Source organism: Rhipicephalus microplus, chromosome X (genome assembly GCF_043290135.1).
Source record: "Rhipicephalus microplus isolate Deutch F79 chromosome X, USDA_Rmic, whole genome shotgun sequence".
Classification (NCBI taxonomy): domain Eukaryota; kingdom Metazoa; phylum Arthropoda; class Arachnida; order Ixodida; family Ixodidae; genus Rhipicephalus; species Rhipicephalus microplus.
The window spans coordinates 254,891,447-254,916,690 of NC_134710.1; the positions used below are offsets into that span (position 1 = coordinate 254,891,447).

The 25,244-nt window shown below is 44.4% G+C and overlaps 2 protein-coding genes across 4 annotated transcripts in view; one reads left to right on the plus strand and one right to left on the minus strand.

The window, feature by feature from the left end:
* The first annotated feature begins 223 nt into the window (after window positions 1–223).
* On the plus strand, window positions 224–1,037 carry LOC142776068 (uncharacterized). Its single transcript, XM_075878952.1, has 2 exons — window positions 224–470; window positions 679–1,037. The coding sequence occupies exons 1-2, from the start codon at window positions 366–368 to the stop codon at window positions 901–903; spliced, it is 330 nt and encodes a 109-aa protein (XP_075735067.1). The 5' UTR covers window positions 224–365; the 3' UTR covers window positions 904–1,037.
* Window positions 1,038–12,933: 11,896 nt separating this feature from the next.
* alpha-Spec (alpha spectrin) overlaps window positions 12,934–25,244 on the minus strand; it is a 173,566-nt gene continuing 161,255 nt past the window's right edge. For all 3 annotated transcript variants that reach the window (XM_037414135.2, XM_037414132.2, XM_037414133.2), the window contains 2 exons: window positions 21,485–21,779; window positions 12,934–13,526 (listed from right to left, as the gene is read on the minus strand). In XM_037414135.2, the coding sequence (XP_037270032.1) occupies window positions 13,398–13,526; window positions 21,485–21,779 (424 nt within the window). In that variant the 3' untranslated portion in view covers window positions 12,934–13,397. The remainder of the gene's footprint in view (window positions 13,527–21,484; window positions 21,780–25,244) is intronic.

Below are 25,244 nucleotides of genomic sequence, written 5' to 3' on the forward strand. Positions count from 1 at the left end.
CATGCCAAGTATGCACGCTGGGTAGCTCTGTCGCGGCTGCATTTCATTGGACGTGCGGAGTTTCTCTTTGATTGGACGATTGCGGTTTGTGACCTTATTAGGTAAAGCGCTGGGCTCAGTTGACTCGGCGGATGTGGACACAGACGCCATTGCCCACAGTCTGGATCACGGCTGAGACGACCCCTTCTAGACCGCATGCTCAACCATGGCGACTTACATTAGTCTGCACGGCGACCTGGTGATCTGTCCGTACAGCCAGCACCACAAGGTGAAGAGAGGGCGGCTTTCTATCCACATATCGAGGTGCAGACGAGACGGTCGCCGGCTCCGAGTAAAGACATGCCCGTTCAACCCGCGTTACAACGATGCACCCGCCATACGATTTGCCAGCGCCAGAAGGTGGACAGCCTTTTCATCATGAGCCCGATGAGCAGTGGGCCAACCAGCCTCTGCTGGCTGTCCAAGCCGAGGTAAGCGGGACTGATTCGAGCTTGTTGGTAAATTGTTAGGGAAAAAAACATCCCAAAAATCAACACAGAGAAACGGATAGTACACATTCAGTGCTGTGTATGTGTCCTCGTCCCCCTTTCGCTGTTTTTTTTTTTGCCAGCTAACAATGAGATAAAGCGATCTGTATTTGGCCCAGCATGCAATATTTATCTTTACTCTGATTCGTAGGCCGCGACTGCCGAGCATCATGGCACCTGGGACAAGGCTCCGGTAGGCCATATCCCTCCGACACTGAGGTCACCCGCCCGACACCATGGTATTTGGGGGGATGCGCGAGCCTCGGCCAACCACCCTTCGGCTGTCGGCTCGGGTCGGCCGTGGCACTTAAGCCACCCACCCAAGTCCAGAGTGCCCCGCCAGCAGGGCCCCGAAAGCAGGGGCAAAATAAAATAATAATGTTTCTATAATAAAGTTGCATTCTGAGTTTCAGTCTTGCTGGGCCTTTTCTTTAGTTTGATACTAGAACAAGGGGAGTGCCCTGAACGGCCGCCGCACCAATGCATTCAAAGTAAAACCCAAAGAGGGTCATTCGGACCCACAGCGAGGATGAACTTATTAGCTTTATCGACACGTACAATGCTGTACATCCGAACATACACTTCACACACAACTACTCGCAAACAACCGTAAATTTTCTTGATGTTACCATAACGATAGAAGAAGACAAGATTTCTACAACCATATATCGCAAACCAACGGATCGACAAATATACCTCCATTACCAAAGCGATCACCCGCGCCACTGTAAAAACAGTATTCCATACAGCTAGGCTCACCGGTTTTAAGTGAATCTGCTCAAGAGACGCTGATTTTGACACGAGCTCACAGAGGCTAAAACTTATGCTCGATAAACAAAAATACCCCTCCCATGTAATTGATGACGCCGTTCAAAAAGCGAGAAAACTGAAGCGTGATGACTTGCTTATTAAGCGATCACCGCAAGGAGACCTATAACTAACAAACCTCTGTTTAACCTACAGCACAAATTTCCCCCATGCAAACAAAACCCCTAAACGACATTACAACATTCTCAAACAAAGTGAACGTCTGAAACGCACATTCCCATCTGCTCTTGGTGTCGTTTACCGACGACCACGCAACCTCAAAGACACACTTGTCCACTCTCAAATCAATTGCTCACCTCCTAATAATTCATGCCAACCTTGTTTAAAGTCACGATGTCTTCAAAGCAACTAGGACACAATCCAAGTTTTGGATTAACATACAAGGTAACCTAACATGCGATTCCTCTAATGTGGTATACTTACTCGAATGCAAAGTGTGCAGAATGCAGTACATCGGACAAACAGAAGCAACATTTAGGATTCGCTTCAATAATAACAGAGCCCATGCGAAATCAGCCCCAAATCTACCACTATCAAAACATCTCAATCTTCCCGACCATGCATTCGACAAACTATCAGTAACGCTCTTAGAGACAGGATTTAAATCCAACCGAGAACGTGAACAACGAGAGTCATACCTTATCTACCGATTTAGCACCCTCGATACAGGAATAAATGAGAATCCGGGTACACTTGCAGCAATTAAAGTATTAGAAAACAGTAACGGCAATAATGAAAAAAGAACTGAGTGCACGGCACTGCAGCTGCAAAGGGCACTGGACAGCTCAAAATAATTCCAACTGTAACTACTCTTCCTAAGTACAGCTGTCATCTGTTTCTGTTTTTGCCTCACTATACAATCAATTGTGCCAAACATGACATACCCAACAGCAACCCTGTGCACAGTCGGGAGGCCCCTACTGCACGCGTAATGCAGAAGCGGGCAAGAATTGCCATTGCACCCGCTTGCCAGCCTCTGCGACAATACGCGGCGCCCCTATTTCTAAGACGAGATGTCGACGGAGCGCTGCGTAGTTAAAGGCTTAAACTTCTTAAAAAAGCTCTTTTTCCTTCACACCAAACCGCCAGAGCCAGGAGGTGCTGTCTGGTCGGGAACAATGCGTTAGTTTAAGAAAGGATACACAGACTGCAGACATCCTAAAGGTGAAAAGGAGAAAGGAGAAATGTATTGCGACCGTGATACACCACGTCACTCCGCTGAAACTTTGTTCAGAGACGACGCACCAAACACAAGCTAAGCGTTGTCAGGGTTGGCGAAGGCACGATGCAGGAACGATGAGAAGACGAACGCAAGCGAAATGGGGTAGTAGTAGTAGTAGTAGTAGTAGTAGTGGTTATATGCACCCGACAGTGGACCAGAGGCCGCGACGAAGCTTTTTAGGCCGCCTCAGCATTGTTGGTACCGACCGCCAGGGATATTAAGAAAATGAAATGCTCGCTGAACACAGGAGACGGCCACTAGGGGCTGAGCCACTCGGATGCCTCTCGAATGGGCTCTGCCAGTTTTTCACTTTCGCGGCTGAAAAGGACAACCACTGGATTCAAGACCATCACAGCTGTCGCCAGACGATCACCCAATTCGTCCGATGCCAGGATATACCAGGTGGGCCTACTTTTTTTTTTGAGCCGTGACACTTCTTTTAAGTTCCCACAACGGCGTCGCCCTAGCTACGCCATCGCAGTGCCATCGACGCGCTGGCAACTAGGCGACAAGCCCGGCCCCCGGCTTGTTCGAAGCCTGCGAAATGGATGTTGTGGAAATTGAGGGGAAGACGCTGTCTCCCGAAGAGTACAACGACACTCAAGGATGGGTTGTGGCCCATGAACGACGCAAGAAGGCAAAAGACAAGAGAAACGCGGAACCAGCCACGAACGCGGGAGGTGCGTCCATGGAGGCGTCTCGGAGACTGAAGGATTTTTTGCATCGCCGGCCAGTGCCAAAATAACCGCAACTACCAGAAGATGATTACAAGGTTGTAATACGCCAAGGAGGAGGTCTGGACTTGACGCGACAGAGTCTAGCGCTCATAAGAGACTGTGTTCTACGAGCGGCAAAAGTACAGCCCGACATTGCTTGGGAAGATACTCTCAAAATTAACATGCGACAAAATACCATGATCATGAGCACACCTAGTCTGGCCAATGCGAAGGAATACAGCAACATCAAGGAAATTATGATCAATGACAAGAGCTATGCTACAGCCGCTTATGTAACAGCACCAGAAAACACATCCAAAGGGGTTATCCACGGAATACCGAAGTATGATAATCAAGAAGACATAGAAAAAAGCTTGGTCAATCAGAGTAACCCGACGATTCTACATGCACGACGTATGGGACTTACGGACTCAGTGGTCATTGTTTTCGAAGGATTGTTTGTGCTGTATTTTGTATACTACCGTGGCGGCGAATATAGGTGCTTCCTATACAAGAAGCAATATGAAACATGCACTACTTGTGGTCGAATTGGACATCGGGCGGATGTCTGCCCACAGCCTGACAACAAGAAATGCCGTGGTTGTGGGGTGCTCAATCCAACTGAAAACCACCAGTGCGTCCCTAGGTGCAGCCTTTGCGGGAAAGGTCATCTTACAGGGAACAAAAAATGCAAAGAACGGTTTAGGACCCCGTACCTTTTGAAGAAAAGATGGTGGGAAAAGGAACAACAACAAGGCGATGAACGAAGAGAAATGAAGATTTTGTCGAACACTAGAGCAACACGGGCATGGAGGGAAGGGTATTCACCAGAAAACCTAACGGAGGAGAATGGCAACGCCGCCCAGGACAGAGGGGGACGACGCAGAGATCGTTCCAGCTCCTTCCCGCGACTCGCCGAAAGGAAAAGAGAAGGGACTCAACACGAACCCAGATCCACATCCAGATCAAGGTCCTCTCGTCAACACAGATCCAGGTCACGGGCCAAATCCAAAACAAGGGCAACGAGATCACCTCAAGGACAGTCCCACGAGGGTCCTGGTGGCGGTCAGGGCAGTCAACAAATGGTGAGCTGGGTGGGCGAGGTATCAGGGGAGTCTCTCCGGTCTGGGAGTTTGCCTGAGGTTGTGGCAGAAGGGTCCACCCTAGGTCAAGAGCTAAACCATATTAAGAAAATGCTAGAGCAACTCACCCGTGAAAACGCGAAATAGAGGGATGAAATAAAACAACTAAAGGAAGAGAACTCTAAACTCAGGCAAAATCAGCTGCGCGAGTCAACTAGCTCCATAGCATCGTGTAGTCGAATTTTAACTCCAGCGCTTGCACAGGAGTCAGGAGTGCATGCAGCGAAACGAAGAGCAGAGGAAATATCTCCTGTAGAAAATGAAGACCTCTCAAAACCCTTGGAAAAAAAGTCGAGAATATGCTCGGAGAACTTACTAAGGTAATGCAACAACAATTCACAGGATTGCAGCTGCAGCTCGTAGAAATAAAACAAAGAATAGATAGCATAGAAAATCGACTAACGCTGGTGGAGAACACGCAAACAGATTTGAGGTCTATAGGAGCAGGCCCGGTTAAAACTACTACTAAACCCTACAACCGGCCGACTACGACCGAAGTAATCTAAATCGCAGTGGAAGGGACCGTTCCTAGACATGGCACGACGTAATCAGTATAAAATTTGGCAGTGGAACTGTCGTGGGTATTGCCGGAAACGGGGTAACTTACAACAGTTCCTAAACGGAAAGGAGGCACCAGACGTCATCGCCTTACAGGAAACTGGAGGAATGGCTAAATTGTCGAATTACAAATCCTATGGTACCCCTGATGAAAAAACGTCCGTAACAACCCTCATGCGAAGAAATCTCACGGTGATAGAACATAATACAGAAATCTGCGATGTCGATCATGTTCTTGTTGAGTTGGTTCCATCGCAGAAGAGTGGTGAAAGTCTATTCATATTAAATGTCTATAGCAGCCCTAGACAAAAAAAACCAAATTTAGGTCACTTTTTAGAAAAATGATCAGCATTACTAAAAAGCAAGCATTGGTTATAGTAGGAGATTTCAACGCGTTGCATGCGGCATGGGGTTATGACAAAGAAAACATCGAAGGTAGAAATCTCTGGATCGACGCTCAACAAGAGGGCCTTACGTTAATAACCGACCCCCTTTTTTCAACTAAGATTGGAAACAGCGTATCCAAAGACACGTCTCCTGACCTCACGTTTACTAAGAATATCATTGAACCTTATTGGCTTAATGCACAAGATAATATGGGCAGTGACCACGTTTAAAGCAGGTCCACGTAAAAGAGGAGGCAAAGAATTAAGGATGGTTGAATGGGATAGCTTTAGAAAAATCAGAGAGAAGGAAGCATGCGATGTCATAGAAGACTTAGATGAATGGCTAGGGAACCTTAAGCAAAATATTCAAATCGCAACTAAGACCATACCAAAAACAGAAAGACTAGAAAGCACAGGCAGTAAGCTCCTACATATGTGGGAGGCAAAAAAGAGCCTAGAAAAACGGTGACACAAAAACACAACAAACGCCTTAGAAAAAGGATAGCCACCCTCAGTAAAGATATTGAGAAGTACGCGGAGCAACTACGCAGACAACAATGGGAGAAAAAGTGTGATGCGATGGAAAAACAAACAAGTCTCTCTAAAACATGGAACCTGTTAAGATGTCTGATAGACTCGGAAGCGAGCAAGACAGCACAACAACAAAACTTTATTAGACTTGTCCGTAAATACAAAGGCACGGAGGAAGAACTGATTGAAGAAATCAGACAGAGATACATTGGGGATACAACCAAAGAGCAATTAGGCTCGTACAAAGGTAAAGAAAATGATTTTTCTAGACCGACCCATATTAGAGGCCGAGGTACGATCGGAACTAATGAAACTGAGCACAACATCAGCCCCGGCCCCCCGATGGGATCACGAATAAAACGCTCAGAAATTTAGACGACAAATCTATCACAGCCCTCTCCGAATATATGAACAAGTGTTTGGCAAAAAGTAAGATACCCAAGCAATGGAAAACGGCAACAATCATAATGATTCCCAAGCCAGGCAAGAAACTAGATCTTGATAATCTTAGGCCTATTTCCCTGACATCCTGCATAGGAAAGTTATTAGAGCATGTCATCCTAACTCGCCTGTCAAATTATATGGAAGACAATGAGCTCTTTCCTCATACGATGGTAGGCTTCAGAGCGAAACTCTCTACACAGGACATTATGCTTAAGATTAAACACCAAATAATTGATTCGGGTCTCAATACACACGACACAAAGGTAATAGTTGGCCTAGATCTTAAAAAGGCATTCGATAATACATCACATAAAGCTATACTTGCCAATCTTCAAGCGTTAGGGGTAGGAAAAAAGAGTATACGATTATATAAAAGACTTTTTAACTGACCGGACTGCAAGAATAATACTAGGCGAAGCAGAATCCCAAGAGTTTAGTCTAGGCAGCAGAGGTACACCGCAAGGCTCAGTCCTACCCCCCTTTCTTTTTAACGTGGCCATGATAGGTCTCCCTACCAGACTGAAGGAAATTCCAGGACTCCACCATAGCCTCTATGCAGATGACATTACCTTATGGGTAGCAGAGGGTAGTGACGGATACATAGAGGAAACTTTACAAACAGCAGTGAATGTTGTAGAAGAATATGCCATCCATACAGGATTATAATGTTCACCGGAAAAATCGGAACTTCTGTTCTATAACCCGACATGTAGGGGTCGGAAAAGCATCCAGGAAAAACCTAACATTAAAGTCTTTGTTGGAAAAACGCAAATACCTACGGTCGAAAGCATAAGAATTTTGGGACTCCGAATCAGCTCAAACGGGCACAATGGAGAGGCGATTAGAATACTTTAAACCAGTGCGCAGCAAACTATGCGTCTACTTAAACGAATTGCAAACCGGCACTATGGTATGAAGGAAAATAATATGATAAGACTGGTACAGGCTTTTGTCATCAGTCGTATTGTATATGTGTTTCCGTACCTCAGACTGCAAGTGGCTGAGAGAGAAAGATTGACAGAATCATTAGACGAGTTTTCAAACAAACGATCGGACTTCCAATTACTACCTCTAATAATAAATTACTTCAATTAGGGCTTCACAACACATCGGAAGAGCTTATAGAAGCTCAAAGAATCGCACAATATGAAAGACTAACGCAGAGTAAAACAGGTAGAGCCATACTAGAGGAACTGGGTATAAACTACGCAAATGAATTTGGCGCCAAAAAGGATATCCCGTATGAAATCGGGAAATGTTTAGTAATCTTACCGATTCCAAAAAACATGCACCCCGAACATCACAAAGCAAGGAGAGCTGAAAGAGCAAAAAATATACATAACGTAAAAGATTTACCGGAAACAACATACGTACACGCGGCCAAATACAAAGGAAATGACAACATGACTATAGCAGTAGTGGACTACAAAGGAAACCATAAGGTCAGCGGCTCGGTGAGAACGAGCTTTGCAGAAGAGGCGGAGGAAGCAGCTTTTACAATGGCTATAGCATCTCTCTCGACTTCACTCATTGCTAGCGACTCACAGACGGCTGTGAGAAACTTTGCACGAGGGGAATATTCCAAATAGCTTGAAGAATATTGGTTCGATGCAAAGACCAACGAACAATAGAAATAGTCTGGGCACCCGCTCACTCCTCCTTGCCCGGCAATGAGGCTGCACACCAGAGCTCTCGAGGACTTACAGATTGAGCCTCTGGATTGCCCTGGTCGAACGGGGAGGACGATGAGAGATTTGAGCGGATGACCACTTACAGAGATCTTACGCAGTATTACAGGCTAAGCAGGAAAATTTATCCTCCCGCACACTCGTCATTGAACAAAGGACGAGTGTGCGGACGGTGGTCTGGACGGTGGCGTGGCGCCTACTCCAGACCCACACGTTTCCCGGTCCGGTAACAATGAACCGCTGCGTGCCGGAACTTCATTCGGACAAGTGTAAATTTTGCCACAACAGGGCGGACTTGAGCCACATTTTATGGGCATGCCCGCAGGCCCCCATGAGAGGCGAATTTCCAGATGGGAGTGGATAGGATGCCGCGCTTCTCAGCTGTGACTCTCAATTACAAGCCCCCTTAATACGGCAGGCCAAAGACGCCGCCAGAAACCATGGGATCATGGCCGTCGTCTAGGTTTGGTCCTCCCTTCTCCTTTCGCACCTGAAAGGGGAAGAGGACCTTTCTGCTAATTAAATAAAGTTTGTTCATCATCATCATCATCATCATCACCGCTGAACACAGTGACACGCTGAAGTGTCCGTTCCCTTTTTGGCACAGTTTCAAAGACTGCTTCCTGGGCACTTACATAATCAGCCGTGACCCCCTTGCTCACAACTAAAAAAGAAAATGATATGTACGTGCAAGTCCGGTTTTCCTGCGTCTACTCACTAGGCTACGCATTGGAAGACTCCGTTTTGCTGCGCCTACTCGCTAGGCTCTGTGTCCTGGCGCTACCATCAGATCTCGTAAACTACATTGCCGGGTGTTGTAAACAAACTCGCTCACGTAGAACGGCCTACCCCAGCAGACTTCCGCTGCGCCTCTTCCGGGAACCATTCCGCCGGGACCATTAAAGAATGGTCCCGGCGGTGTTTTCGTGGTGTTTGAGTTAGCTGCTCTATCATTTCTGGCACATTCCTTAGGATCTATTTTGTGCTACGTCTAGTGGCCACAAGAAGGGGCTCAATGTAGTGCACGGCAAGTGCAGGTGCGGCTACTGCTGCAGGTAACACTGCTCGTGTGACCGACGGGCGCCGCACGAAATATCCGCCGTGATGTTGCGATGAGCGCAACACCCTCCTCCGTGTTACCTCTGGCAGTGGCCGCGCCTGCAGGAGAAGCTTGGCAGTGAACTTAATTGGGCCAATTGATTCTGCATGTCGACGTGGATGCGCTTTGCAGACGCGGACAGATAATTGACAGCGCACACCTGTGTTTTACTTTTCTGCGTCTTCAAAGCGCACCCACATCGTCGACATGCAGGTGAAGAGTTGCCCGATCCATCGAGTTGTTCAATTCAGCTTTTCGACTAGAACTGACAATCTTCCTCCTGTTAAACCCCGAACATATTTGTGTTTCATCTAAGCCCACAACCTCTAGATAAAACGCTTATATTTGCGCGTGTGTCACGCCGGGCACACTCTAGATCATCGGCGTTCAGAATTTCCTGCGATCCGAAATATTCGGGAATGCGACCAAGAAAATATAAAATGTACTGGTTATGTGATGACATCCACTGGGGCTTGGTCACGCGAACTATCATGGTTTACTAACGAGCAAGCTATTCATGAATCAAACTTTCAAGTTGAACCATCTAAGCCATGTTCACACCGAAAGGTAAATGATCTAGAATGCAGCGGTATTAACTAGGAGCAGAGGGGCATGCGATGTGTCATTTGCCCGCACAGATGAGTGCCGACTCGCCGGCGTCGCTTCGGAAAAAAAAATCAAATGCAACGATAACGAAACATGGACACCACGCTGTACACAGGGCGGCGATTCATGAAGAGCACGGCTACATTGTGCCCCATGTTGATTCAAACAGTACGCACTGTCATCATCGTTCAAACTATACGAGAAACACCTTTGCAATACATTTTCAGTGTTCGCTTTCACGTTTTGTTGTTCATTGCACGCGTCAGTACACCTATCAGCCACAAGTGGAAGACAACAGCGACCAATGTGTTCCCAGTAACCGGGACCTTCGACTAATCCAAAGTCTGAGTATCGTCTCTGTGCCATTAATGTGTGCTGAGCTTTAGATTGCCTTTAATGAAGTGGAAAGAACAAGCCTACGCGCTCCTAACAGGAATCCAGTTTTCTCTCGTGATCAAAACAGAACGTTTTGACTAGCATATAAAATTAGTTTAGGCTTGCAGACTGCATCCTGGCATGATAAAGCTGTGCCCACGTTGCGAGCTCTTCATCAGAATAATTTAATCCGCATAAAATATCGGAAAGCAAGCAGCCGCGGCCAAGAACAAACACTAAAACCACGCAAGAACAAGCTAAACCGGATGTTCCCTGGGGTGATTTTCTGGTGAACGCACAATGTTGCCAGGGACCGGCACGCTCTGGCGAAACCGTCTATAGTAGTAGTAGCAGTGGTAGAATGTGTGGTGTTACTCAAAAAAAAAAAAAACATGCGATATGAATATGAGGAATGTCGTAGCGAAGGTGGTCTTCGCAAATTTTGACCATCTGGTGTTCTTTATCATGCACCGACACCGCGCAGTACACGGGCATCTACTTTTTTGCCTCAATTCATATGTGACCGCCAAGGCCCCAATCGAACGCACGGCATTAGGGTCGGCAGCGGAGCACCCTATTGAGACTGGCCCACTGAAGCGGACGCGAAACTAGGGCCGAATAGTGAATAGCATCTCAAGGCTATTCAAAAGAAAAAGAAAAATAGGCTGAGATTCCGTCTGCGTTTTTATCATTTTTTCTCAGCTTTCATTCATTATACTGACTTTCAAAGAGCAGTGCAACGACACAGGGAAAAGAAAGATATAGGAACAAAGAGCACTGTCTTTCTTTTCCCTTTGTCTTTGTGCTTCCCTTTCAAAATGATATGAAGCAGCTAGTCCAAACAAAAGTACTCCGCATTATGCTACACAACAGAACACACAAATTGTACATGCCAAATAATATCACATGGAACCCTCTTAATTAGGTATACCGTTTAAAATGCAGAATATAATCAGAAAGCGGGACATTTTTCGTCTGTTTTTCTATATATAGCTAGCATTTAATGAAGATCTGATGAAGAGCCTATGATATGCAGCGTCAGCCCACCAATGTCAACATAAAGGAGCGATATAAAAACAGGACCATTCCTTGCTGTACCTCACTCCCTAGATCTTGGGGCACACGCCCACAAGAAGGGCAAGTGGCATTCTTAGAAATTTAGCGTTTTTCCGCGGCATGCAATTTTGTAAATATTAACAGGAGTAATCCAGAGTGCCCAGTGCACCATTATGCTTGTCGGCTCGAAATGCCAAAGCCTAGTGAGGAGTCCTTTAAGGTGTTCACCAATAGGGGAGAAATTGGTCCTATGCAATTAGACCTACCATCCCTCTCATCTGAGGTATCACTGGCCTGGTCATTTGCCCCTGCACTGCCCTTCCCAGCCACAACAAAACAAAATAGACCCAGGAAAGTGTCAATTGAATGGTGGACACTTGACACACAATGAGAGACAATAAAACAAAAGACCACATAGTGTGAATCATGCAGAAAATGCATGCCTATGTTCAATCGTTGATACCTTTCTGTGATCTTGAACAGTATCATTTTTTTTTCTTCCTGCCGTAGATACAAGTCACAGATGTCATTGTTTCGGATTATTTCAATTTTTCGTAGAAATTTACTGTTCCTATATTTACGATTTTCAGAACCTAAAACAGTGTTTTACCTGCCCATCCTTGGCACCTAAAACACTTCTTTAGTGCCTAAAAACCTGGCCTCTAGTTATGTGTCAACAGTAAAGGCTGCATTCTATAAAACTGATAGAGTACTATACACATTCTCTTCTGCTTTTCACTGGACTTACCCGAAGTGCATCTACATGGCTCGGAAACACTAATGTGCTGCACTTCCTCGATGATACAGACGTGATAATCTTACCATCAAGCAACAATACGTACAAAGTGTTCACATGTTGCATCAACCCTATGATTGATATAAGGGGCACATAGAGTATATTGATGAAAAGAAAAAAACAGCAATTGCTTAGGTTAGATGAACTGATAATTGCAAGAGAGATTACTTGCCATTGCAAGCTGGGCACCTATTTGTAGCCGCCCCTATTCAAAGGGGACAGTGCCTTGAGGGACCATAACATGCTCTGCACTTGGCTACCTGTAACACAGCTAGTCCTTGCTTGATAGTAGGCATGAAATGTTTTCCTTCCCACTGAATTTTTCTTTTAAATTTGTGAATTAACTTTGATTTGCCTGTTTAACTATTGTAACATTTTTTTCATTTACATTTGTCCTATGCAAGTAATTTGTTGAGTTACAACATTACATAGTAAACAATAGACACATTTAAGCTATTAAAATCGGCCATTATTGCTCAGTTATGAATATTATTTCATTGACTTGCTGTATTTTCATGAAACAAATAGGAACTGTTCTACCAACAATTATTGAAGTAAGACCTTACGGTAAATATGCATTCATTATTCTGGAACTTTATATACATGACCATAGCCACTTTTTGTAGGCAATAACCGCTACATCTATGAGAAAGCGCAATCGCCGATTGAAGACTGCAAAATCTGCGGTAGGAACACATACTCCTTTGTATTAAAGAATTTCTTCATTTAATAACTGTGGGTCATTTGAGCAGCTATTCTTGAACTCCCATTCCTTCACCTTCATGCAACGTCAAAAATTAAGCTAACAATAATCAGCACAGTAGGGTGTACTGTGGCAGAAAAGCCTCGGAAGAAAGACCAATGGGCCTTTGGTCCTCTTCTGCAACTATAAGTGTTAACAACAAATACTATACTTTAGTCATCAAACAATTCATAACACTTAATAAATTCTGCACATCTTCCAATAAAACATAGCTTGCTTTATTAAAGACCTGTTACACATAAATAACAACAGATAATGCTACTTCTGATAGCTGCCAGAGCCACAAGCATTTCACCACTTTCCGAAATGCGGCTTAAAAGTAAAAGGTTTAAAAGCCAAAATAAAAGGACAATACCCATCTATGCAACTAAAAAAAAAGTATGCAATACACCTGGGACCTGAGACTACACTAGTGAGAAAGCTGCTTTCATAATAGTTATAACAAATGGTTTACACGTTTGGTGAACCTTGTAGAGAAATAAGAACAATAAAAAAAAAGCAAGTAAGCTGAATGAATTTTCAGTGAAACAGTCTTTTAAAAAGGCAGTTGAGGCAGGTATTATTCTGTCTTCTGTACTCTAGGCCAGAGCTTGTTGCTAGCATAATCAGAAGCACAGCTCCATCTAAAGACAAATGTGGGAAACACATAAAAGGCAGTGCTTAGTTCTGGAACAAAGTGCGGGTGAACTCGATATAGTCGTAGGCGCCGGAAATGGATCGGCCACTCTTTGGATCCACGTAGGGTTTCATACGCGATACGCAATAGTCGGCCATATCCTTCGTAAGATTCTGTAAAAGAAAAAGATACATCATTGCAGTTCCTGACATGTATGCCATGCATATTCACATGAACTTCATATTTAATCCTCCATTTTTTACATTCCCCAATCACATATGCATTTTGAATACTGCAGTTCTGATTTCACAGAATGCACTTTTATCACAGTCATGTACCTTGAGCACTTGTGATGAGCAGGAGAAATACTGTGCCAAGCCTTTCATGCATGGATCTTTTCATGTGAAAACACTGTTGGCAAAGAAAGCAACCCAGACTATTCAGCTTCGGATATAACATACAGGGAACCTTTACTTATGCAGACATTAAAAGTACAATCGAACTACTTCAAAAGAGACACTGATATAAAAAGTGAATGGGTATAAGAGACACCAGTATGCCTACATTAAATCGCGTGGGGCAGAAAAATGCATACAATGTGCCCTGCTTTCAAGACATCTTATATAAAAGAAGAATTGCTGCCTGAAGCATGCTTCTTATAAAAGGGTTCAACTGTATGATGAAAAAACTAAGCTGGCTTGTGGACGTGCTCCTGAATGTACCATAGGTTACTAAAAAGGGAAAAAAATGAAAGCGAGCTTGCAAGTGAAAGCGAAGAATCTGCGTTGCCTTAATCACAGCACATATTGTGTCCGCAATGAATACCACTACCGATAGATTGATAAATAAGAGAAGGTAGCCCTCACATTGGCCCTCACATTGGTTAGCTGTGACAAAGGCAAAAATGAGTAACCACTCTGGTGTGCCGATGAGAGCACAAATGATGATGAAGTTTGGAAAGAAGTGGAGCAGCGGTTGTATTTTGAAATGATCACATTCATTCCAAGATACTTTCACTTTTACAAGGTGTTAAGGTGGTAGACCACTCGAAAACAAAAATTTTTTCAAGGGCAGGCAGCGTTGAAATAACTTTTTCCTCAAAACCAGCATGTGTTATTTAATTTACCCAGCTATTTACAGTGCAAAATATTGAATATTTATTTAGTGGGCGGTAATCTTTGTCAAAAATTGCATTAAAAGTGCTAGCCACACCAGCTGTGATAAGTGACTAATGGGTGGCTTTATACAGTAAAGCTTTGACATTTGTGTAACTAATCGCTGGAGCTATGCAGTGAAGTATAATAAATATTATGCAGTGAATATCAAGGAAGTAATGCTAAAAAAACAAAACAGGGAAAAAGAGCCAATTTAGACTGAACCTGTTGGAGAATTCAGCTGTGAACTGAAAAATATTTGATAGATTTCTTTTATTCTAGTTCACTGAACATGATTGATTTGTGGGGTTTAACGTCCCAAAACCACCATATGATTATGAGAGATGCCGTAGTGGAGGGCTCCGGAAATTTCGACCACCTGGGGTTCTTTAACGTGCGCCCAAATCCGAGCACACAGGCCTACAACATTTCCGCCTCCATCGAAAATGCAGCCGCCGCAGCCGAGAATCGAACCCGCAACCTGCGGGTCAGCAGCAGAGAACCTTAGCCACTAGACCACCGCGGCGGGGCTAGTTCACTGCACAGATATATATGTTGTAAATCATTGTGCAAAATTTCAGTTCAAAGTATACGCTGAGAAATACGTTATGAAAGTTTGCGTCGCAACATTTGGAGCAAATTGTTATTTTCATAAAAACGTAAACAAAGATTTTGGAGCTTGTAAAAAGGGTCACAATCTTCGCATGCAGGCCTAAAATGCACCAGATTCATAGCTGGGTCCTTCTGCAGAAGCATTATTGTCTCCTTTTGTTCGGGTGGCTGCTCGTCTTTTCTTCCTGGCCTGTTTTGTCCCATCCGCTGAATCGCGTGTAGCATTCTGCATGCGCAGGTGATCCCTGGCGATGCAAGCTTTCGTCGTGTGGTACCCTGGTTCTATGCCAGCTTGCCTCAGGATATCTAGGGTGCTTACACTGCCATAATTAAAGTGTTCCACAGCATCATGCAAGGCAAACATTACTGTAGGCAAGCTTCCATAGACCTGTTTGGGTGCCCGCTGCCATATTAGACCAGTGAAACACTCATTAGCATTTTGAGTCTTTCCATGAAGGCACTTCATTAGAAGTTCATCAGAGCACAGATCACTGTAGACAGATTTAACTTTGTTGAGCACATCATTTGGAAGTCCTCCTTTGTGTACATACTTTCCTTGGCCGAGTGCTTTGACCCTTTGGTCCACCAGCTTTTTGGTCCAAGTGGACACAGGCCATTGATTGATATGTGGGGTTTAATGTCCCAAAACCACCATATGATTATGAGAGACACTGTAGTGGAGGGCTCTGGAATTTTGACCACCTGGGGTTCTCTAACGTGCACCCAAATCTGGGCACACCAGCCTACAACATTTCCGCCTCCATTGGAAATGGAGCAGCCGCAGCCAGGAATCGAACCCGCCACCTGCGGGTCAGCAGCCGAGTACCTTAGCCACTAGACCGCCGCGGCGGGGCGTGGACACAGGCCATGTCTCGGCTGCTTGTTGGTAAAGCTGCAATGAAAAAGACTGGCAAGGGTAGCCGTTTTTTTTTCATTGCAGAATGGTTCCCCACATTAGCCCTTATGGCGATGCCATAGTAGTTTTGCAGGCGGTCAATGAGGGCATCAGTGAGCTCTCCCTTACCACCGAGTCCACGCACTGTCTTCTTCAGTTTTCTGAGGCGGCAGCCAACACGCTTCTGGACATGCCCAATACATTCCAGTTTCTGCACACTGTGCTTTCCATACATGTCTTTGACAGCGGCATAGCTCTTGGAATCACTATTGCCGTAGTACTGCAGGTATTTCAAATCTCTTTTGCCTTTCGACCTTTCAAATATTCAGTATAAACCAACCGTCTCCATACTGCCAGCACTTCCTTCATGGTTTGCTTGACAGGAAGTGTGGTTTGCCTTCTATTCCTGGTACGAAGCACTATCTTGCCTCAACTTGCTTTTCGTTTTAGAAGACTTACACGAACTAGAAAGGGCCTCACATCAATAACCTTTCCCGTGTCAACAGAAATCACAGACACACAACCGTTCAAAGATGAATGGCCACGCTTCTGCCACATGCCATCACCTGAAACACCACACTCAGCACTCCCCACAACACGACGAACTTCCACAGCAGCATCAGTCATCGACTTCGACGCCACTTCTGCTGCTGCAGAAAGCCGAGATGACAATTTGTCGTAGGCGGAGTCACGTGGAGGAGCAGGCATGTTCATCACTTCGGAAAAAGTTTTCGCACCAGCGTGCCCTTTTTCTAACTGGCGCATTGCGTAAACCAGACGTAAATTGTTCTCATTGGCACGACCCACCTTTCTCGACTTATGAAATGGGCGCTTGAACCCACAGTCTGTACACACGACCGCACAAGCCGAGCATATCTCTTGGTGAGAGCGTTCCTCGAGCTTCAGTGTTGCGTTCATGCATTCAGAACATGCCAGCGAGGAAAACACTGAAGAAAGAATACCAATGTCCATTATCCTGTCCATCTTAAACGGTCAATGAGTCAGGGCAGTCCGGCACTTGCCAAGACAACCATGCCAAGACAAGGAGCCATCAACCTTGTCACTGGGGAGACTGCTATGCCCCATGAGAATTTCTTCGAATGCAAAAGTATTGCCAAAAACATTAGTGCCTGGGGATACTGTCCCAGGTTCAGTGATCAACATCCTCATTGGGCGTAGTGGCACATTTTTTCGGTCCCTTCAGGTTCCGTTTAATGAGAGTCTACTGTACCTATTAAGTTGATGTTGATCGTTGAAACAGCGGTCCAGAAACCTCGTAGTGTTACATTTGTGCAAAGGAAGTCCTTATTTTGAAATAAAATCATGCTTCAGGGGTCCACATCAGGTTAGCGCATTTCAAATTATCCGCCTCAAGCAGAGCATCTCAAGTCACTGTTCCCGTTGCGCAACCTTGCCGAGCTTTACTGTGCGGCCACTAACACAGGTAGCATCAGAACGAAATCAGCAGTAACCACAGCAGCAACAGCGGCCATTGAACAATTTCCTGTCATTGGCTCCGAGATGGCAGATGAGCTTGGTTTAACTGGTATTTTCTAGATGGCATGGCCTGTCCAGTTTAACCCAGCAAAAATAGAACTTTTGAACCACTCGTGCCATTCCCCATAGTAACGACTGGTGGTACTTTTTTTCATGTATCAAAAAGAAACGAACAAGCAGCATTTTATTATATCTCTTGATGCACAAAAGGTTCTTATTTAGTGTAGCTAGCTCAATTACTAGTCATTAATTGTAGCCTAGTTGTAACTCTGACGTCGACGGGATCATTTTGCGAATGTCCTACTGCAGCACATGTGTTCTCGTGCATTTACTTTAATTTCTCGGTAAGTAAGCCACTGTGGTTGATAATATAGTCGTTTTAGACGTCATACATTGAGCTTTCACTCTCAGGTAAATTATTTGACTTTAGTGTCCCTTTAAAAGGGCCCCATTTGCATCGCCTTCTCAATTGATAGCCTGACTTAGCTTCTCAATGGACACGTCAACCTGGCTATAAGGTAAGACTATGCACATATTATTGCCTGTTTCAAACTATCTTAAAATCCCTACTGTAATGCATCAGGAAAAAATACATCCAGCCAATAAAATAACAAACTAAGGAAACACAGGAGAGAGGAAAGTGGCTCGTTTTTGTCTCCTTCGTTTTCTGTGTTCGTTATTTTAGTAGCGGCATATACCCTATTTACTCGCGTAATCGGCGCTCTCACATAATAGGAGCAGCCCCCCCCCCCCCCCCCCTAGTTTGGTCGCAAAAAATTAGATTTTTTTTTTAATTCTACGCATAATAGGCGCACCCCAAAGTTGGCCGTGATCAGAAACGATTCTACCCCCCAGCGATACAGTTGGAATGCAGTCCTCTTGCCCCGAAGAAAAAAAAGAAGGCAAATCGAAGAGCAAATAAAAAAATTCTAAGTGCAACAACCTAACCAACGTGTTTGTCGAAATAAAACTTGGGAAAAAAAAAGTCAATGAGTGGAAAAAAAATGGCTGTTCTATCAATTACTGATACTCCCCAAATCGCTGTGCTCTTTGGAAGTCATGTGTACAACGTCGGGGGCTCGATCGCATCACCATCATCAGAGAAAAAAAAAGAAACGCCATTTTACAAGAGGTGTGCGTATCCTGTGGTCGTGTATTCAACTTTGGTTCCATTATGGGGAAGTATGCAAGCTACATGACTGGATTCAAGGTGAAGGCAGTGCAGTACGCGCTGGAGCACGGCAACCGGGCTGCAAGCAGGCATTTGGGTGTCGGAGAAACCAGTATTCGGTACTGAAGGGATCAAGAAGAAAAATTCAAGGCGACAAAAAAGACACGACGGGCTACCAAGGTGCCAAGACCGGCAGGTATCTGAACGACGCAGAGCAACTGGTCCGGCATATACGGGAGCTACTACGAGACGGCTGTGCTGAGTCATTGGATATTGAGTAGACTGAGGCGCGCAGAATAACCTGAGCTCAGTGCATCGACGCAAAAAAGTTCAAAGCCAACTCAGGATAGACAACTCGTTTCGTGTGGTGCCATCGCCTCGCATTGCGAAGGCGGACCCTTGTGCCAGAGCTTGTCCGCAGCATATGAGGACAAAGTGGTGGACTTCCACCAGTTCGTTATAAAGCTCCGACAACAGAAAGACTTCATTTTGTCCCAGATCAGCAACGCTGATCAGACCCCACTTTGCTTTGATATGCCGCGGAACACGACAGTGGAAGAGAAGGGTGCACGAAGCGACGTCAGAACGTCCGGCACTGATAAACAATGATGCACTGTAATGCTGGCGGTGACAGTGGATGGGCACAAGCTACCGCCTTACGTTATTTTTAAACATAATACGCTCCGAAAGGCAAATTTCCCTTGAGGCATCTACGTCAGAGTCTAGGAAAAAGGCTGGATGAGCGCGGAACGCATGGTGGATTGGGTGAAAACAGTCTGGAGTCGGTGGCCGGGTGGTCTGTTGTTCCCGTCCATGCTTGTCCTGGACATTTTTCGCGGGCACCTAGTAGATCGCGTACGAGATGAGCTAAAAGAGCTGTGCACAGATCTGGCAGTGATTCCGGGCAGCCTCGCATCGATACTGAAGCCTTTGAACGTGTCCTTGAATAAGCCTATGAAGGACAATGTTCGAAAGCTGTACACCACCTGGATAGCTGGAGGACATCAGCAGATTCCAGTTGGTTAGATTAGGAGGCCGCCAATGAAAATGCTGTGTGCTTGGATTGTGTAAGCATGGCAGGCAATCTCCGACGAAGTCGTCAGGAAAAGCTTCAAGAAGACGGGTATCTCAAATGCACTGGAGGCGAGTGAGGATGACATGTTGCATGGTGCGGATGATTCAGACACCGAAAAGGAATCCCCGCTCAAAAGAAGGAACACTCACAATTTTTGTGTAAGTAAATTTTACGCGGGTGTGTGCAGTTGACGGCTCTCGCTTGTTCATTAAAGGTACGTAGGTATGTTTGTTCACTACGCCATTTGCGGTCACTGTGAGCAAGGCTCCCGTGTGGGGAGCCGAAATGTCTTCATTTTTGTGCATTTCCCCTTAGTCGTCGTTTTTGTTGCTTTGTATTATGTTTGTCCTTGACCAGACGAGATTCCGTCAAACTCTTGACTGTTTTATTCTGACTTAATTGGTAAATACAAAGTCACCTTTTACTTGAAAAACGTGCAGATTTAAAACGTGAAAACAGAGTAAAAAAAAATTTCGAAAACTTTGCCCCGCGTAATTGGCGCACCCCTTGCTTCGAGCTGAATTTTCTCAAAAAAAAAAAAAAAAAGTGTGCCTATTTAGTGAGTAAACATGGTACTTTTTCTTGATGCAATGCACCAACTAGCACAGCAAAGAGTGTTATTAGCTTACTGCAAGTACAGTTGCGAAGTGCCCACAATGAATCCATAGCGCAACATACACACCTACATATAGTTGCACACTTCTTTAATGTCTCTTTCTGGTTTTTCTGACAATGACGATTAACTTTTGCCTATTTGCTTTGCGATTGGTAGGCCTTTAAATCAACAATTCATTTCACTATTTATATGTTTTCATTCCTGGAAAAAATTTTATGCTTTGGCTACACAATATTACATGTGTTAAGGGCACTGTTGGCACTGCATGACAATCATAGTATTTTTTTTTTCTGAAACAGTTTGAAGCACAGGCATGGCCCTGTGATAGACCACCTGCTTGTCACCCAGAAGTCCTGGGTTTAATTCCTATTAAAAACAAAGATCTTTATTATTTCTTTATTGCATCTATCCTGAGTTTTCACTCATGGGGAATGTTTATTTTTGGCTACAACCAAGGACACTAACACCATGCCAACATTAGAATTTCTATGAAACAAGCTCTGACACTGCTGCGATTATATGGAAGTAGGAAAGCTAATTTGGAAATATGTGCACAGACTTAGGGTAACTGGAATAACTAGTCAAGTAACTGGAATAAGTGGGATTGATAAATTTGCCTTCCCAGAAATGAGAAGAGCTAGCCTCAATCAATCAACGCTGCATTTTTGTTGTCGGGGTCGTCATAGAGAACTATTTGGGGACACCTGCTGCGCAGCACGCGTTTGGCTGGTACGCTAGATACACGGCTGGTTTTAAACTTAAAGTTGGCTGAGCATGTGCTGGAGCATGGGAACAGAGCGGCTGGAAGACACTTTGGCGTCGATCTGTGTGCATTCGTTTCGGGAGAAAACAAGAGCTTGTAAATTTGACAGTACTCTCAAATCTGAAAGCACTCCACAGATTTATCTGTGCATTTTACCAATCTAAAATGAACCACCTTTGCTCTACAAGTTGGCTGTAGATATTGTTTGGCAAAGCAATTAAACTTGACATGAAGCACAGAGAAAACATCTGTGGGGCTTCTGAAGTGTGAAAATTAATAAACACGCTAAATTTTTGGCTTAGGTGAGCGGCAAACACAAAGACAGAAAGTACTCCAAGTATAACTCACTGCGTAGAGCTCGTCGGCAGTGACATATGGCCGCTCGCCAGAGGTGATGGCACGGAAGGCATTCTCAATCTCCTCAGATGATCGTACATTTTCTGTTTCTCGTGAGATCATGAATGCCATGTATTCCTGGAGAGACACTTGTCCATCTCTGTTGGGGTCTACCTGGTCAAGTATGGCCTCAAACTCGGGATCTGGCTGGCCCTCTTCCACCATGGGCAGGTCGTAGCCCAATGCCCGTAAGCAGGACTTAAATTCCACGTGGTTCAGCCGGCCACTCTTGTCTTTGTCAAAGTGCCTGCATGCGTCTCATGTAGGTCAAAATAAGCGCTACTTGACAGCCCACCAAAAGGCACCTGTAAAATGCTGCCCAACATAATATTTAAAAAAAAGTTTGGTCCATACAGCTTAAAAGGGATGTTAGAACTGAAGAGCTAGCTTATTTCAATGGCTACAATGATACAACACGCATAAAAAATCGCAACACTCTTACGATACCTACCCCAGTTTACTGTATAGTATTCTTGCAGTACTGAAGTAATTGTTGTGCAGTTATCTAGATACGGGTATGTGCAAACTTGGTAGTACTCACTATTATTGTACTAAACAAATTTGTAACGTGACCCTACTATTGCACAATGCTTTCTGAAATTGAACAGACATTACTGAGAGAAATTGAAAATAGAATAAAATCTTATCTGGTCAGGATGCAATGGCATGGTAAAAATAAACACAATGAATACCGGCTAAAAAGGTATTTAAAATATACTTATTCAAAATATAATTAGAAATAACTGTTGAAATATATAATTAGTATATTTTTAACATGCCATCTTCAGTTGGTGTTCAGTGTTTTCATTTCTACCCTCATGCTGAGATACCGAATTTACTCACGTAATCCTCGCACTCGCATAATTCTCACACCCACCCCATCGCCCAACAAAAATAAGATTTCTTTTTTCCTCGAGTAATTATCACACCCCCAAAAACTGCCACAATAATGTCGTCTGCTCGTTCCAGCCACTGATGATGATAACGCACACCATCTGGCACCATCTCTTAAGCATCAAGCACACTATTATTCCACGGAGATTCAATCCAATCCAAGCCAAGCCAAAGTGGCAAGTGCACGTTGCGGCGTGTTTTGTATGTTGTGTCGGTAATCTTGTCGCGTTATGGGGCTATACTGAAACTACACGGCTGCTTTCAAGTTGAAAGTGATAGATCATGCACTAAACAACGGCAACAGGGAGTCTACGAATTTTGTGTCCTCTACTGGTGAGGGCAGCTGAAAGCCACCAAGACTCGTTGGGCCTGCCGTGTGCCTAAAACTGGGATCGATGGTAAACTTTATTTCTTCAGAAGGAAACTGCGGACGATTCTGTTATATAGCCATCAGCCCAATACTGGCGTCCTATGCTTACCTTTTGAGGGCTCCTGTTGAGCGACGAACGCTACCGCTACGTCTGCAACACCCACAAGCTTTGAGTATGGTATTCTAATTCTCGCCTATTTGCTTGCACTTTTTGTGTCTCAAATAAATCTTGCCTTGTGTTGAACGTGTGCTTTTATTGTTGAGATAAGCTTTAATTAGTACTTATCAAAGCTAGTTGTTAGTTGCTGGTGTGAGAATCCTGATGTGGCCACTTCGTTTTCTTTTTCACTCTGTACGTTTTCGTCGAAAGTTTTCCCCGCGTAATTCTCGCACCTCCCAACTTTGCATCGGTTTTCCGCCAAAAAAAGAAGTGCAAGGATTATGCGAGTAAATACGGTATCAAGCTTTCTTTCAGGATACAACAAAATAGAAAACTTTTCCTTGAATTTCTATGGGGTGGTGACAAAAATTGAAAAAGATAACATTCTAACTTTAAAAGTTGCACTTCCCAAAAAACTGTTAGTCACTGCTTCGAAGTCTCATTTAACCCCTTAACTGCCTAATTATCATTTTTTTTTTAATTTCCAGTCAAAATGGGCCTATTTTTTTTATATTGCTGATTTTGAATCCGATTGTACTAAAGAGTAGCTAGTCTTTGTTGAAAAAATGTTTTCTCTACATACTTGCAGTCAAATCAACAGAATAAAGTTTATTTCTGAACAATACATAGAAAATGAGCTGCCTGCTGCTAATAAAATTTAAAATTCTTACAAACCAAACAGTTACAGACGCTACATCTTTCTTCACTTGTGTAAGCTAACCCCCGTATTCACAAACGCTCCTCGACTCGACTTTTACCCCTCACTCGACAGAGTTGAGCACTGCGCCGCTGCTCGGCGGCAAATGGCGCTGCGCTACTCGTGAATCGCAGCAGATTACCGCTGATGTGCAGTGACTTGTCGTGACTAGAGACGGTGCTCCCATCGGCTTTCTCAAGTGAAGGTGAAGCATAGAGTGAAGGGATGTTCTAGAATACGGGGGTAAGCACCCTTGAGGTATTTCATTTGGGAAGCTTCGGGGCTGCATGGAAAATTTGAAAAAACGGAATAACGCAAAGCGGCTTCACTCGTGGGCACTCGCAATGTTTGCGTCTTAACTGTCATCACCATCATCACCAGAGCAGTTACTGAATTATAGGGAAGTACCTATTCTGCTACGATGAGTTTTCCTCGTCCTAAGCAGTTTGGTGAAAGTTTAGATAGGACAAGCTCTGCTCGTCCAAAGCAGTTAAGGGGTTAAACAATCATATCTCATCAGGAAGGGGTGGGCTGTGAAAAGAAAAAACATTTTGTGCTTCCTTAAAATATCAGACATTACATGTTCAGTGACATTATTTGTGAGGTGCTCTAAAGTCAAACAAATGCCGCGCTAAGACTTTTTTTTCCTCCCATGTTTTGCAGATGCCTCACCTCATCTCACTCGTATAGCTCCCAATTCACCGACTCCACTGACATATGTATCACTGAGAGTTGGTATGTTGTCATTTCTGCTAAAATTGCACTCAAGTAGGCAAAAAAAGAAAACGTAGTGTCCAACAGTTTTGTAGTTAAGACACCGACAGTGAAAAAATGAATGAAGGACAAACAAGGGGACACAAACATACTTGACTTTAAAAAATTCGTAATAGGCGCTGTGTCGAGTCGACATTTTGGCAAGCGGACTCCTCTTATTCAAGGCTAGAACAGAACTGATTTTTTATTGCTACAGTGTCTACTGTCTACGCTTTGCACCCTATCCTCCATTCTAACAAAGGAGGAGAAAAGGGCAACATTGGGAGCGCGAAGGGAGGGGGAGTGCTGTGACGAATTGTGCTAGTGAAGAAGGAACAGGTTTTCGGGAATAAAAAGAAAATAAGCAAGCAGTGAGGAGGTGAAGCTGTATACGTGTCACTGAACCCTGGTTGTCAGAAGTTAATGCTGAATTTGAAATTTCTAGATTACAAGCTTAACTCACATTGGCTTTATTTGTGTACATGCCATACCGAACGGATTCAAGAGCCCCTTTAGAAACCTTTATACCTACTGGTTGGAGTGTGTTGAACTTGTGAATAAGGTGTGACTCTGCATGTTTCCTGTCTCTTGGGGATGTATTTGAGACTTTAACTAAGCGCTGGCCACCTAGCGGCCGCACCTGGAAGCAGCGCTAACAGGGTCAACCTTAAAAGGAGATAAGTTACCACGGTGCGAAGCCGCCGCAAAGTTCTTTTATTTTCACCATGCTACAAGCGCGAGCTCAAAAGAGCAGAAAGCGATGTCCAAAGACTATTGAAGTGTGCCACAATGCGTGGCATCACGGTGTAAAGATGGCAACATATCAATCAATCACTTT